Raw genomic sequence first — 15,805 nt, forward strand, 5'->3', positions numbered from 1 at the left:
CATAAGTTACTGTACATATAAGACACACAGAAACGTTTAAACATCAACTCAGATCTGTGGGTCATTTCTTAGCGAGGGCAAAGAACAAGTCCTCCCTGACAAATAACACTAAGTTGTTACATGCTCCCCTGACCTCGGTTTTTGCTTATTTTGGAGAGTTTGTCTCTACAGATGATGAGATTTAGTGAAACAATATTACTGCAGTGTAAGATATATGTTTGGAATGTTCTATAGTCGGAGGACAGGCTATTTACTAAAGATCCATCACAGGAGTTAGTCAGAAATGTGGATATGCATTATGCTTATAGACCAATGATATTCTATCCTCAATCAAACAGTACATGTTATTGCTCTCTCATCAAGCTATGTCATGTTGACCTTCAGGTTACTCTATGTTTTGCCCGAAGTAGAAGACAAACATGAAGGGGAAAACGAGCCCATGTCTCAGACTAAGATATTGGAATGCATCACTCTCTGTCAAGACATGAGTCAGTGTTATACTTCACTGTTCATAAAACCAGTGATATGATCACACTAATTTCACACCCACACCACTCCCTCTCCACCAGATATATATATATAATATATATATTTTGCACTATTTGCAAGAGAGATTCAAGTTAACAGAACCTTAAGACGGTTTAGCTGACAACATACTATATGAATTGTGTTTTAAACATCTGGTTTTCATAGTCCCATTGAATGAGTCATTTATTTGAGTATGCCAAGAGACTGTTTGTGCAGTTCAGTACTGCACATGTTAACATAACACATTAAAATATGTCCTTCTGAATTTCAACAGAGAACAATCATCTGTGAGTCAATCGAGCTCAAGTTATTTCCAAATTCAGCTGAAAGTAATTGTTCAGCAAAGATCGAGCTATGAGAGAAGGGGCTTACTCAACACACTCATTGCTCCTCTCCCTCATGGGTGACATTACGCAAGTTGATTCAAAATTAAATCAACACATTTTATTGAATAAATATTATTAGCCTGTAGGATAGTTCTTTCAGCACCAATAGTGGCCATGCATTTAGCAGAATATGACGCAAAAACGTGCATGTTTCGCTTTGTGGACATATATTTGGATAGACATAGGCCTATATTAAGATTCCTAAATATACAACACGTGTATTGTTACTTAACACTAGTTTTCGAATTACATTTATCAAGCCACATGTCTTCTGAGACGCTCCAGTTGTACAGCATGGTAAATCACAGAAGAGCCAAAAACTGGAGCATGAGGTTTGTACAGACTGCATAACTCAAACACCTATATAGAAGCCCATTTCGAATAAAAGTTTTTTTTTTAACGAGAATATAACTTGAATATTATTTATTATTATTTTTACATTTGGCTATGTCATTTAAACTCTAAATAGCATGTAACACCGAATGGTGAACATCTCACATATTGTTTTTTACCAAGACAAGATATTCTGAATTGAATAAACAAATAAGGTATCACTATAAAGGAAAGCTAAAACAGCTAAATCGTATAACATGTCTTTTTGTGAAGCACAGCGGAGAAGGGGCAGAGAGAGTTGTGAATGATTTTTGATCAATTTTGCATTTGGAACCAGTTCAAGCCCAGCCCACTCACTTCCGACCAATGGAGTTTGTTTATTCAAATGAGCCACTCATAAAGACAACTTGGGGCGGCAATTGTGGCAGACTTCATAAGAAACTCCACTCTTATCACAAATCAGATTTACTTTTAGACCAGAGCAGTGGTCCAACTGACCTATACAATTGGATCTACCACTCCCAAACCAACATACAAGAACATTTTCATTCGGGACTTGACGGAGAAACCTCTGGATCAACAATAATATGGGAAAAGAAAATACCTTTTTGGTCACCGTTTGGATAATTCTGGCAAATATCTGTGTATCTTTTTCAAGTACACCAGAACAAACACTTTTTGGTAAGTAAGGGATATTTAACCTAGCTGTTTGTGGAGCTGACTTTGGCTTTGTTAGAGATAGGTTAAATAAACACATTCTTTGACTCAATGTTGATTCTCTCCCATAAAATAAACACTAGAGCCAACGGGAGGCAGTAAAATTGATGCAGCCTCCTCCAAGTGACCGAGAGTAACCTCAGTTCAGTCAGACGTACCCCACTCGAGTGCATTTTGTCAGGGTGCGCACCTCTCTCATGAATAATCTTTTCAATCATTACAAAAATATATATAATTAATCTGATCAACAGAATTTCAATTATGCATTTTAAGGACACTACATTATTTGCATGTTCAAGTGCAGTTAAAATAATATTTTGAACACGAAAACGTGATATTTGTTCTATTTTTAATTTATGTATAATAACAATTTTCCCGTTGTTTTACACGTAATGCATAATGCATAATGCGATATTTAATGTGGCCTATTCGTGTATGTTTGTGATATCACAAAAAAAACGTAATTTAAAAAGGCTTATAATGTTATTACTACAATGTTTGTTTGGTAGAATTTCAAAAGATGCAAAAGGGGGCGACATTGGACCGGTAAAACTATCGATATCTTTTTGTCATGCTGGTAATTGGATTAGATTACACCAATTGATAAACTGATAGATTCTGCAGATTGTGGCTTTGTAATTACTTTCTTCCAAAATAGATAGTGTTTGAAGATTTAAAAAATGTAAAAAGCTGAATTGCCAATGACGTAATGATAAATACAGCAATTGGTTTCTGTGTAAACACATTTTAGATGCTTGTCATGCAAATAAGGAGATACATTTTGGTTGTGGTAAAGTGTTTGAAATGCTAGTGACCTCCTTGTACAATCATGATAATGAAAAAAGTCTGAAATAATCAGACATCTAGACTAGGTTTTAATATGTATCTGGTTAAAAATGTAAACAATAGTGTAATGAATAAGGCAGATTCCTATAGACTCCCCTGCATTGTGCACAGTGGTAACCTGTATGCCATGAGAGCTGTTCAAAGTGCTTACATGCAGGATCATGACTAGTAGGTGAGTGACGACATGACTGATGAAGCCAGTTTAACATCATCACTGTGTCTGTGCAGGTAACGGCAACTCCACTGAATGGCTTGAGGACTACACAGACATTGTATCCAAGTTCTCCCTGAGAACTGCTGAGATACCGGATGATGACTTGTGCTACATCGTTCCCGGCCAGACCTTAACCATCCCAAAGTGTGAATTCAACCCTGGGTATAAGACGTTCGTGGTCATTCATGGATGGACGGTAAAAAGCTTCGACACTGTCATGATTACCGCAAAAGCAGAAGTTGTTGATCATCATTTCAATGAGGCTTGTCGAGCATAATTAGGGAAATAACTCAACAATGTTGATCCTAAAAATATATTCAGCATTGATAACAAGATGCATGATGAGAAGCCCCCCCCCCTCCACCGCTGTCCCAAGGCATAATGTTGTAGTGCTCATTCATGTGTAAAAGTGCTGACACTTGGCTCGTCTTCAATCAGTGCTGTGAGTAAACAATGAGGGCTAGGTTCACAGTGAGTCAGGCCAGCCACTGACCCCGAAAATGTGTTTGTTCAGGTCACGGGGCTGTTTGAGAGCTGGGTCCCTAAGCTGGTGACAGCGCTGTACAAGAGGGAGCCCAAGGCCAACGTTATTGTGGTGGACTGGCTGACACGGGCGCAGCAGCACTACCTCACCTCCGCTGCCAACACCAAGCTGGTGGGGAAAGACGTGGCCAAGTTTGTTAATTGGCTGCAGGTGGGTGATCTCCAGGACACTGGGTAGATAGGAACATAGCCACAGGAAGTAGGGGTGCTGAGGGTGCTACAGCACCACCTGAAAAATCGGAATTAAAACAAATATTAATATATATCTTTCTTTTTTTTACAAAAGTAGTGCACTGGGCCTTTACTAGTCCTGTATTAATGGACAGATACAGCCGTCTGTCGCATGGGCTAAAAAATTATTTCAGCACCGCCGAAACATAATAGAATGCATGGTTCACACAAGAACAGACTTTCACGTTGACAATGCAGAAACGTATTTGAAATAAGCAATATGTGACTGGTGATGATACAATAATTTCGAAGTCAATGCTGTGGTTGTATTTTACTCCTGGCTATGATTTAGTACACCTAAACGCTTTTTACAGCCATGTTGTTGATCCACATCAATCACTCATTACACAGCTCATTATTTATAGAAGCAGCAGGTGGAGCTAGTGAAGCATATCCTCTGCTAGAGAAAGGGGCTAGGAGACATTGGTATGATAAACTACCTGAAATGATTACATGTGTAAGCGTACAGTATAACTGACAGAACATAATATACTTGAGAGGGTGTTAGGATGGCATAACAAGTTTTACAGCCAATACTTTACACAGTCACAAGAATGGAAAATAGAAATAAAACCATGTCTGCTTTCCCCTGTTGTCAGAAAACACTTGACTACCCCTGGGAGAAGATACATCTGCTGGGCTACAGTCTGGGTGCTCATGTAGCCGGCATCGCTGGTCTCCTCACCAACCACAAAGTCAGCAGGATCACAGGTGAGCAGACAGCCCTTCTCTGCTGAAGAGGTTTTAATGTTTATCTATCAGTCTGTCGCTATGTAAATGCATAGGCCTACATGTGCAAGTTCTATCTCAATGCATTTAGCCTCAGTAGCCCTCCCATTTGTCTCCATAAAGTTTACCCAACTATTACATCTCGAGGCCATTGAAAACCATAATCAGATCATCACTAAAGCACATTGTGGGCTTCTACCCCTTTCTCTTATCCTCCCCCTTCTCTCTCTCTCCCTCTCTCTTATCCTCCCCTATCCTCCCCATCCTCTCTCTCTCCCTCCCTCTCTCTTATCCTCCCCCCCTCTCTCTCTCTCTACCCTCCTCTCCCCTCCCCCTTCTCTCTCTCCTCTCTCTCCCTCTTCTCTACTTCTACCCCTCTCTCATCCTCCCCCTTCTCTCTCTCCCCTCTCTTTCTTCTACTTCTACCCCTCCTCCCCTCTTCTCTCTCTCTACCCCCTCCCTCTCCCTCTCTGTCTCTACTTCTACCCTCTCTCTCTCATCCTCCCCCTTTTCTTGCTCTCTCCCTCTTGCTCTCACTCTCTGTATCTACTTCTAACCCTCTCTCTCTCCCTCTCTGTCTCTACTTCTACCCCTCTCTCCCTCCCTCTCTGTCTCTACTTCTACCCCTCTCTCCCCTCTCTCTGTCTCTACTTCTACCCCTCTCTCTCATCCTCCCCCTTTTCTCTCTCTCTCTCTCTCTCTCTCTCTCTCTCTCTCTCTCTCTCTCTCTCTCTCTCTCTCTCTCTCTCTCTCTCTCTCTCTCTCTCTCTCTCTCTCTCTCCTCCCCTTCTCTCCCTCCCTCTCTCTTATCCTCCCCCTCTCTCTCTCTCCTTCCCTCTCCCTCTCTGTCTCTACTTCTACCCCTCTCTCTCATCCTCCCCCTTCTCGCTCTCCCCTCTCTTTCTTCCTCCCCCTTCTCTCTCTCCCTCCCTCTCCCTCTCTGTCTCTACTTCTACCCCTCTCTCTCATCCTCCCCCTTTTCTTGCTCTCTCCCTCTTGCTCTCACTCTCTGTATCTACTTCTAACCCTCTCTCTCTCCCTCTCTGTCTCTACTTCTACCCCTCTCTCCCTCCCTCTCTGTCTCTACTTCTACCCCTCTCTCCCCTCTCTCTGTCTCTACTTCTACCCCTCTCTCTCATCCTCCCCCTTTTCTCTCTCTCTCTCTCTCTCTCTCTCTCTCTCTCTCTCTCTCTCTCTCTCTCTCTCTCTCTCTCTCTCTCTCTCTCCCCCTCTCCCTCTCTCCCTCCCCTCTCCATCCCTCCCTCCATCTGTCTCCCAGGTTTGGACCCGGCCGGCCCGACCTTTGAGTTTGCTGACGCCCAGAGCACCCTGTCCCCTGACGATGCTCTCTTCGTGGACGTCCTGCACACCAACACCCGGGGCTCCCCAGACCGCAGCATCGGCATCCAGAGACCCGTGGGCCACGTGGACATCTACCCCAACGGAGGAACCTTCCAGCCAGGCTGTGATCTGCAGAACACCATGATGATGATTGCCACCACCGGCATCCGTAGTACGTACTGTAACTAGACACTGTACTGTAGAATGCCTTCTACTATTCTAGCTTCTCCATATTTCTGCTGTCTGACATATAGTAGAGGATAATGTAACATCAAAGTCTGTTATTATACTGTAGTAAATCTTCACGGGGAGTTTTTCTTGAAGTTTAAACACCTGCTTACTTTGACAAGGCCTCAGTTTTCTAACCATAACACTGAAAGCCATACGTCATAAGCCAGAATAAGCACATTTCACAGACACAGTCACATTGTTAGTCTGGTGTATATTAGAGAATCAGCCATTGATTCAGACTTCATGGACCTAATGGTCTTGTTTTACGCCTGTCTTATGCAGATATGGACCAGCTTGTGAAGTGCTCCCATGAGCGCTCCATCCACCTGTTTATCGACTCACTGGTGAACGCAGCAGAGCATCAGACCATGGCCTACCGCTGCAGCTCCAAGGAGGCCTTCATGAAGGGCATGTGCCTCAACTGCCGTAAGAACCGCTGCAACAAGGTGGGCTACGGTGTCAACAAGGTCCGCCTGCCCCGGAACACCAAGATGTACCTCAAGACCCGCGAGATGATGCCCTTCAAACGTAAGGATGAGAGAGGAATTGTTTTAAGACAAGAATGCATGCATGCACAAAGCAACACTCTTCTTCACAACAGGAAGTTAATTTTCTGGCACTAAAATAGATTTAGTTAAGAGTTACCTGACATACATTAATTGCCAAATCCTCAATGTATCGGTCCGGATAGCTGAATGTAGTTATTGTAGTGGTGGCTAGGAGCTGACTCAAGCTGGCTTTGAGAACTTTAAAAACTTCTTCGGGATTGGCGTCTCTCCACAGGACGGTTGAGCTAATGTAGGCTAATGTGATTAGCATGAGGTTGTAAGTAACAATAACATTTCCCGGGACATAAACATATCTGATATTGGCAGAAAGCTTAAAATCTTGTTAATCTAACTGCACTGTCCAAATTACAGAAGCTACGACAGTGAAATAATACCGTGCTATTGTTTGAGGAGAGGGCACAGTTTTGAACATTAAAAGTTATTAATAAACAAATTGGGCACATTTGAGCAGTCTTGATACAACATTTTGAACAGAAATGCAATTGTTCATTGGATCAGTCTAAAACGTTGCACATACACTGCTGCCATCTTTGTATTATCTTTTACCAGAGCTATTGAGTTACATTCTCCCACATTCCTTTCACATTTCCACAAACGTCAAAGTGTTTCCATTCAAATGGTACCAAGAATATGCATATCCTTGCTTCAGGGCCTGAGCTACAGGCAGTTAGATTTGGGTATGTCATTTTAAACAAAAATTGAAAAAAAGGGGCGGATCCTGAACACTGAGTCTCTTTACCATCCTGTGCATGTTACATTAGTACAACGGGCCCCAACTGTGTACATACTGTATTGATACTGTACCACCCTGAGAGAACAACTACTGTAGTCTACACAAGTCCCTCCCTTATTAGTCACCTGCCCCACTATCCATAAAAGGTTCTATAACATCCGCCCAGCCTGCGTCCATTTTCCTCCCTCCTCACCCCACTACTCTAGGATTGGCACAGTCTGACATATCTGATAAGGTAGTGGCGTCAGGGACAAACAAAAACAAGCAAGGGGAATAAAACAAGGTTCATGGCGCAAGCCATGAAGGTCACATGAGTAGCGGCTGTGGTTTGGTAACTGGAAACCACTGCACGTGAATTCTTACGATGGAAAGTTAGAGGAAACTTTCCACACCAATTGGAAATGCTTCTGGCACTGGCTTTGAATTTAGGCACACAATAACATCTCTGTAGTACACTGTAAAACTATGAAGCAAGTGACACTTTTATAACCTAAACGTCAGTGTTTAGAACTTAAACATTAGGCATTTAGATTAGCCAATAAGGGTTCTCATCTTAAACACAGGTGTTTAGAATGCAAGATTAAACAAGATAGCCAGCTTTTCCAGTCAGTTTATAACCAAGAGAACACCTATATCTCCTAAGTGTTCAGATTTTAAACACTAGTGTTTACTTTCCCATCGTCACGTTTAGTGTGCATTTAGTCATTCAAAAATGTATGTGACTTTCCATGCCTTTTATTCAGATCAATGTTAGGAATGTCTGTCACCTTACTTACATTTCAGCACAACTGAACAGGACATTTATTTTCAATTGCTTGATGTCATTGTTACTCAACTGTCTGGAGTCTATTTCTCTCAGAGTGAAAAATATGAGGGAGGAGCCTCCTCATATTTCCCAGCATGCTTTGTTGCAGGTTGATTTTTAGAATAGTTTGTTTTAAAATCTTTGTGTCCTCATGCACATGAATTTATTGAGCTCATAGTATATACATATAAATAACTTAAATGTTTCTAAACTAATCCAATCTGTAGGGGTTGGACTTTTTGCACCCGTTACTGAGTCGGTTGTTCTAGTTTAGATGGTTTAGGTAGTCTTGGTTTTGAAGTTCTCTGCCATAGCAGACATTCTGAGTGCAGGTTGTGGCTGATAAAATAGTCTGATTTGTTGGCTATACTCCCTCTGGCTGGATTCTGATAGGAATTGCTAATCACTTCATAAACCAGTGTATTGTGACTTGCAGGTCTGATGAGCCAGGATGTTCAGACCACAATGTAGGCCATAACTAAATAATATATGATATAATAATATATGCCATTTAGCAGACGCTTTTATCCAAAGCGACTTACAGTAATGTGTGCATACATTCTGCGTATGGGTGGTCCCGGGGATCGAACCCACTGCCCTGGCGTTACAAGCGCCATGCTCTACCAACTGAGCTACAGAAGGACTAAAGGCCTTAGGAAATGTGTAATATGTGGTCATAAAGGGTTGTATTTTAATGGAAACACATTCACTTAGGCAGTCACTTGCTGAAGGCTTCAGGAATAGAAGTTATTGAATGTAACAACAATGTCTCTGTTACAAACACAGACATGGGTGGGTATCCCTCACAATCATGCAAAAGGCATGCTGGGGAATATGCAAATATGGCTTTACACCCTGCAGTGTTAAAACAACACCCCCAGTGTTTAGTGTTCAAAACCTAAAAACCTTGTGCTGAATAAATATGTTCATGTTTGTTAAAAGTGTTACAGCGAATAAACATGTTCTGGTGTTTACAATCTAAACACTGTGAAACATTTTCATTTTGAATTCTAAATGTCTTGACGCATTTAAAAAGTGTTACAGAAAGGTGTTAAGTTATGCGTTCAGATCCTACACACTTGGTTTTACAGTGGAAGGTTGGACAATTTAATCTGAAGCTGAACACTGCATTGTATTTCCCTTATTCACACAAAGGCAGTAAGTGGATCAATAATATGGTTATGTAAAGACAGGTCTTAAGCACTGAGACACTACAAGAGTGTGTGAGTGGGGATCTTTAGCTCAAACTGTGGGCATCAGTCCACATGCCACAAACACTTCAAACTTTCGGGAGAATGTGTCTTAACTGGGCAGACTGCAGTTGTTTCCATAAGAGAAAACAGACTCAGACTCAGGGTTTCAGAGGGCAAAACCTTCTCTGTGATACTCGTCTGTATGTGGCATGGTTCTAAATGAAGGTCTCTGTCATTCTTTCCACAGTTTTCTCTGTGACACTCGTCTGTATGTGCCATGGTTCTAAATGAAGGTCTCTGTCATTCTTTCCACAGTTTTCTCTGTGACACTCGTCTGTATGTGGCATGGTTCTAAATGAAGGTCTCTGTCATTCTTTCCACAGTTTTCTCTGTGACACTCGTCTGTATGTGCCATGGTTCTAAATGAAGGTCTCTGTCATTCTTTCCACAGTTTTCTCTGTGACACTCGTCTGTATGTGGCATGGTTCTAAATGAAGGTCTCTGTCATTCTTTCCACAGTTTTCCATTACCAAGTGAAGGTGCATTTCTTCAGCAGTGAGAAACTGGCCTACACTGAGCAGCCCATGAAAATCTCTCTGTACGGAACCCATGATGAGAAGACTGACATACCTTACACTATGTATGTATGGTTTGATATTAAATCAAATAAGGAAATTATAGGAAATACAAAAACATTTTGCGCAATACTTAGTTGTCCAGAAATGCTTAATATAATATTTAAACAAATCCAAACTTACGAATATAAAACACTGACATTGTAGCTCATAATTAACCCGGTCACCTCACCACCCCACCTCAGCTGGGTACTATATACAGTACAGAAGATGAACTGATCCACTCACCTTTGATCTGCGTGTGACCCCTCAGGCCCTTCCTGAACACCAACAGCACTGTGTCATTCCTGCTGACCACCGACGTGGACGTTGGGGAGCTGCTGATGGTCAAGCTGCGCTGGGAGAAAGATGCCTATTTCAGCTGGTCTGACATTTGGGGCAACAAAAACTTCCACATCCGCAAAATACGTGTCAAGGCAGGGGAGACTCAATCCAGGTAAGTTATGATAGTAATGATGAGCTGTATATCTATATGTAGAAGGGGTATTCAAATTCACAGACCTTAAGGTCAGCAGCATTGCTGGTTTCGCCAATTAATTGCATGAATTAAACCCCAGTACTGTGGACAGTATTTGAATACCTTTGACACAGCACATCGCCTTTCACATTGCCAGTCTTTGGGGTTATAATGCTAAGGGCGTCAAGAAGGCTTTATTGATAGTCTTGACTGTCTGACTCCAGGGTGATCTTCAGCGCTAAAGATGGAGAGTATGCCTACCTCATCAGAGGAAAAGACGACGTAGTCTTTGTCAAATCAAAAGAGGACAACATGAGCCGGAAAGAGAAAACGTAAGAAAACTTTGTGAAACTTTGGTCATTTGAATATAGAAAAATCAATCATAACCAAAGATGGGATTCAAAACGTATTTCTTCATGTTCTTCTTTTGATTTGGATTTATCTTCAGGATGCACAGACTCAAGATGCAGGGAAGCCACTTCAAGAATAAAATTGCATGAAGCAACACTTGAGTAGAGTGCACACTGAACCACACAGCCAAAGCTGGATGGAGCCTGGGAGAATACACTGGAGAGCAGATAGGGGATGTTAGTCTCTGACCTGTGCTGTATGTTCTGCCTCCCAACCTGTGTCATCTCATCTCCACCCGCAATCACTTCATCCCACTGTGCTGGGTGTCGGCTTACATGCTTTTTCTTCTATTAACGGTCATCATGGAGAGTGTTACAATTGCTTTTTTTTGATGATTTTGACTTGGTCTTACGTTGCTACATTATCTTTTTAATCCTTTCATCTCAACTGTGTTTATGTATACCTACTAAATGAAATAAATTAACATCTAACGCCATACTAGGTAGTTCCGATTCAAAGAGATTGACATAGCTTCCACTTATTTTTTGCCACATTCAGTGTGCACACTATAATAATCATGTCACTAAATGTCATGCCTAAACCACTAATTGCCGCCATCACAGGGACCAAAGATGGTGACATTGTTCACTGAATTGAATATTGCAGTGACCCGTGTAAATAGCTTTTCAATCACTATTATATATATATATATATGCATTATCATTGTAGATGAATTCCCTGCTTGTTCTTTGTGCATTTGGTTATTGTGTTTGGCACTGGTCACTTTAAGGGCGTTAGTCCAGTCAATTCGATCATTCATCAACTTGTTGAAATGGATTATGTTCAGATCATTCTTTAATTGGCCACTGGACTTCTGAAGAATAGAGGTCACAAGGAGTAGTTAGTATGGCTTTAGTACTTCTATTACTTCCTTTTATAGGTCAAAAATCACATAGAAACACTTACCTTAACCCTATTGGTCAAGCATGCCCTCTAAAACATTCCATTTTCTTTAAAAAGATCAAACAAAATGCGACACTAAATGTATAACATATATGTGAGACTTTGCCAACATGGGTGGGTAAGCCCTACATAATAACCATAAACATCCCAAGAATGTTTAATATTCTATTTATTGAATGTACCTGTATATATTTGTATATTAAAGCTGTAATATATTTGGGCAGATTTCCATGGATGTCGCTGTTTTTCTAGATGAAGCGGTGTGATTTTATGTGAGTGGCTTTGGACAGACTGATCAAATTGGTCTCCATGCCGGCTGATGAGCGCATTTATTTTTCTGAACTGAAATGCAGTGTGCTCTATGAAGACAGAATGTGATACTTTAATAAAGTGAAAACATTATATATTTTGGTATTCTTGGATTTTTTACTACCCTGAACTACATATTGTGTTCTTGAATTCCTTAGATATTATTCTAACCCTAGAACAGGTATTCACAAACCAGGGGTACGCACAGTGCCGTCAGGGGTATTCTACTATTTTATTTAACTGTTTTAATTCATTTTTGTAAAAATAAAAATAATCTTCACTTTTTGAAAGAGTCCATTTATATTACATTTGGGAGTTTTTTCTCTCTCACCTGAGTAGCCTCGTTTCACTGCCAAAAATCTAATGAAACCATCTAGTGTTCAGCAAATTAACAACACAATGTCAAATACAGGTAGTCTAGTCAAATAATTAACACCCAATCACATTAACCATTACTCTCTCACGGGAATTCCACTAACGGTCCGTATGTAGCCAAATGTAGCTGCTGCTCATGTTTGTATCTGTACTGATGGCACAAAAGCCATGACAGGGAGACACAGTGAGGTGGTAACGCGAATCCAAGCAGTTGCTCCCGACGCAACGCAACTTAGGTAAACTGCAGCATCCACTGAGAGGCTCTTGCTGCCAAGGGAATGCCTGACAGCTTGAAAGGTGTTTTGGACACTACAGTGAAAATGGTTAACTTTGCTAAAACAAGGCCCCTGAAGTCCCGTGTATTTTCTGCACTTTGCAATGATATGGGCAGTGACCATGTAACGCTTTTACAACATACAGAAGTGCGCTGGTTATCAAGGGGCAAAATATTGACACGTTTTTTAAAATTGAGAGACGAGCTTAAATGTGTCTTTACTGACCCTAATGACGAGTTTCTCACATGACTGGCCTATCTGGGTGATGTTTTTCCTCGCCTGAATGATCTGAATCTAGGATTACAGGGACTCTCCGCAACTATATTCAATGTGGATATATGTGAGAGTGGATTCTCAGCCCTCACTAGCATGAAAACTAAATACAGGCACAGACTGTGTGGAATATGATTTAAGACTGAGACTCTCCAATACAATCCAACATTGCAGAGTTATGTACATCCTTTCAAGCACACCCTTCTCATTAACCTGTGGTGAGTTATTCACAATTTTCAATTAACAAATACGGTTTTATATGTACAATGGTTAAATAAAGTGTCATGTTTGTCATTTATTATCATGTCTTGTCCCTGTGCTCCCCATTCTGTTTGTTTCCCTCTGCTGGTCTTATTGGGTTCTTTCCCTCTTTCTATCCCTCTCTCTCCCCCTCCCCCTCTCACTCTCTCGCTCTCTCTTCTCTCTATCGTTCCGTTCCTGCTCCCAGCTGTTCCTATTCCCCTAATCATCATTTAGTCTTCCCACACCTGTTCCCGATCCTTTCCCCTGATTAGAGTCCCTATTTATTCCTTTGTGTTCCGTTCCTGTCCCGTCGGTTCCTTGTTTAGTATTCACCATGCTGTGATTGCGTTTCGCCCTGTCCTGTCGTGTTTTTGCTGTGATTGTGTATCGCCCTGTCCTGTCGTGTTTTTGCCTTCATCAGATGCTGCGTGTGAGCAGGTGTCTCTGTCTACTACGGCCTGCGCCTACCCGAAGCGACCTGCAGTCTGTGGCCGCTTCTCCAGTTATTCCCCTCTACAGACTAGAGGATTTCTGTTATTCCCTGTTTGGACTTAAATAAACTCTGTTTCTGTTAAGTCGCTTTTGGGTCCTCTTTCACCTGCATGACAGAAGGAACCGACCAAGGAATGGACCCAGCGACTTCAGACGCTCGTTACACTGCCGTCGAGATCCAAGGAGCCATGCTCGGCAGACACGAGCAGGAATTGTCTGCTGCTCGCCATGCCGTGGAGAACCTGGCCGCTCAGGTTTCCGACCTCTCTGGACAGTTCCAGAGTCTACGTCTCGTGCCACCTGTTACTTCCTGGCCTGCCGAGCCTCCAGAACCTAGGGTTAATAACCCACCTTGCTACTCCGGGCAGCCCACTGAGTGCCGCTCCTTTCTCACGCAGTGTGAGATTGTGTTCTCTCTCCAACCCAACACATACTCTAGAGAGAGAGCTCGGGTTGCTTACGTCATTTCACTCCTTACTGGCCGGGCTCGAGAATGGGGCACAGCTATCTGGGAGGCAAGGGCTGATTGCTCTAACAAATTCCAGAACTTTAAAGAGGAGATGATTCGGGTTTTTGACCGTTCAGTTTTTGGTGGGGAGGCTTCTAGGGCCCTGGCTTCCTTATGCCAAGGTGAACGGTCCATAACGGATTATTCTATTGAGTTTCGCACTCTTGCTGCCTCTAGTGAGTGGAACGAGCCGGCGCTGCTCGCTCGTTTTCTGGAGGGACTCACGCAGTGGTTAAGGATGAGATTCTCTCCCGGGAGGTTCCTTCAGATGTGGACTCTTTGATTGCTCTCGCCATCCGCATAGAACGACGGGTAGATCTTCGTCACCGGGCTCATGGAAGAGAGCTCGCATCAACGGTGTTTCCCTGCTCCGCATCGCAACCATCTCCCTCCTCTGGCTTTGAGACTGAGCCCATGCAGCTGGGAGGATTCGCATCTCGAATAAGGAGAGGGAACGGAGGATCACCAACCGCCTGTGCCTCTATTGCGGAGTTGCTGGACATTTTGTTAATTCATGTCCAGTAAAAGCCAGAGCTCATCTGTAAGCGGAGGGCTACAGGTGAGCGCAACTACTCAAGTCTCTCCATCAAAGTCCTGTACTACTTTGTCGGTCCACCTACGCTGGACCGGTTCGGGTGCTACATGTAGTGCCTTGATAGACTCTGGGGCTGAGGGTTGTTTCATGGACGAAGCATGGGTTCGGAAACATGACATTCCTTTCAGAGAGTTAGAGAAGCCTACGCCCATGTTCGCCTTAGATGGTAGTCATCTTCCCAGTATCAGATTTGAGACACTACCTTTAACCCTCACAGTATCTGGTAACCACAGTGAGACTATTTCTTTTTGATTTTCCGTTCACCGTTTACACCTGTTGTTTTGGGTCATCCCTGGCTAGTATGTCATAATCCTTCTATTAATTGGTCTAGTAATTCTATCCTATCCTGGAACGTTTCTTGTCATGTGAAGTGTTTAATGTCTGCCATCCCTCCCGTTTCTTCTGTCCCTACTTCTCAGGAGGAACCTGGCGATTTGACAGGAGTGCCGGAGGAATATCATGATCTGCGCACGGTCTTCAGTCGGTCCCGAGCCAACTCCCTTCCTCCTCACCGGTCGTATGATTGTAGTATTGATCTCCTTCCGGGGACCACTCCTCCTCGAGGTAGACTATACTCTCTGTCGGCTCCCGAACGTAAGGCTCTCGAGGATTATTTGTCTGTGTCTCTTGACGCCGGTACCATAGTGCCTTCTTCTTCTCCGGCCGGGGCGGGGTTCTTTTTTGTTAAGAAGAAGGACGGTACTCTGCGCCCCTGCGTGGATTATCGAGGGCTGAATGACATAACGGTTAAGAATCGTTATCCGCTTCCCCTTATGTCATCAGCCTTCGAGATTCTGCAGGAGCCAGGTGCTTTACTAAGTTGGACCTTCGTAACGCTTACCATCTCGTGCGCATCAGAGAGGGGGACGAGTGGAAAACGGCGTTTAACACTCCGTTAGGGCATTTTGAGTACCGGGTTCTGCCGTTCGG

The 15,805-nt window shown here is 42.8% G+C and overlaps 1 protein-coding gene across 1 annotated transcript; it reads left to right on the top strand.

Annotated features, from left to right (window-relative positions):
• The first annotated feature begins 1,660 nt into the window (after positions 1-1,660).
• On the top strand, positions 1,661-12,209 carry LOC123997140 (lipoprotein lipase-like). The gene is made up of 10 exons (XM_046301225.1): positions 1,661-1,928; positions 3,039-3,220; positions 3,539-3,718; positions 4,398-4,509; positions 5,807-6,040; positions 6,382-6,627; positions 9,919-10,039; positions 10,288-10,470; positions 10,716-10,823; positions 10,940-12,209. The coding sequence occupies exons 1-10, from the start codon at positions 1,835-1,837 to the stop codon at positions 10,989-10,991; spliced, it is 1,512 nt and encodes a 503-aa protein (XP_046157181.1). The 5' UTR covers positions 1,661-1,834; the 3' UTR covers positions 10,992-12,209.
• Positions 12,210-15,805: the final 3,596 nt, after the last annotated feature.

This window comes from Oncorhynchus gorbuscha, linkage group LG15 (genome assembly GCF_021184085.1).
Source record: "Oncorhynchus gorbuscha isolate QuinsamMale2020 ecotype Even-year linkage group LG15, OgorEven_v1.0, whole genome shotgun sequence".
Taxonomy (NCBI): domain Eukaryota; kingdom Metazoa; phylum Chordata; class Actinopteri; order Salmoniformes; family Salmonidae; genus Oncorhynchus; species Oncorhynchus gorbuscha.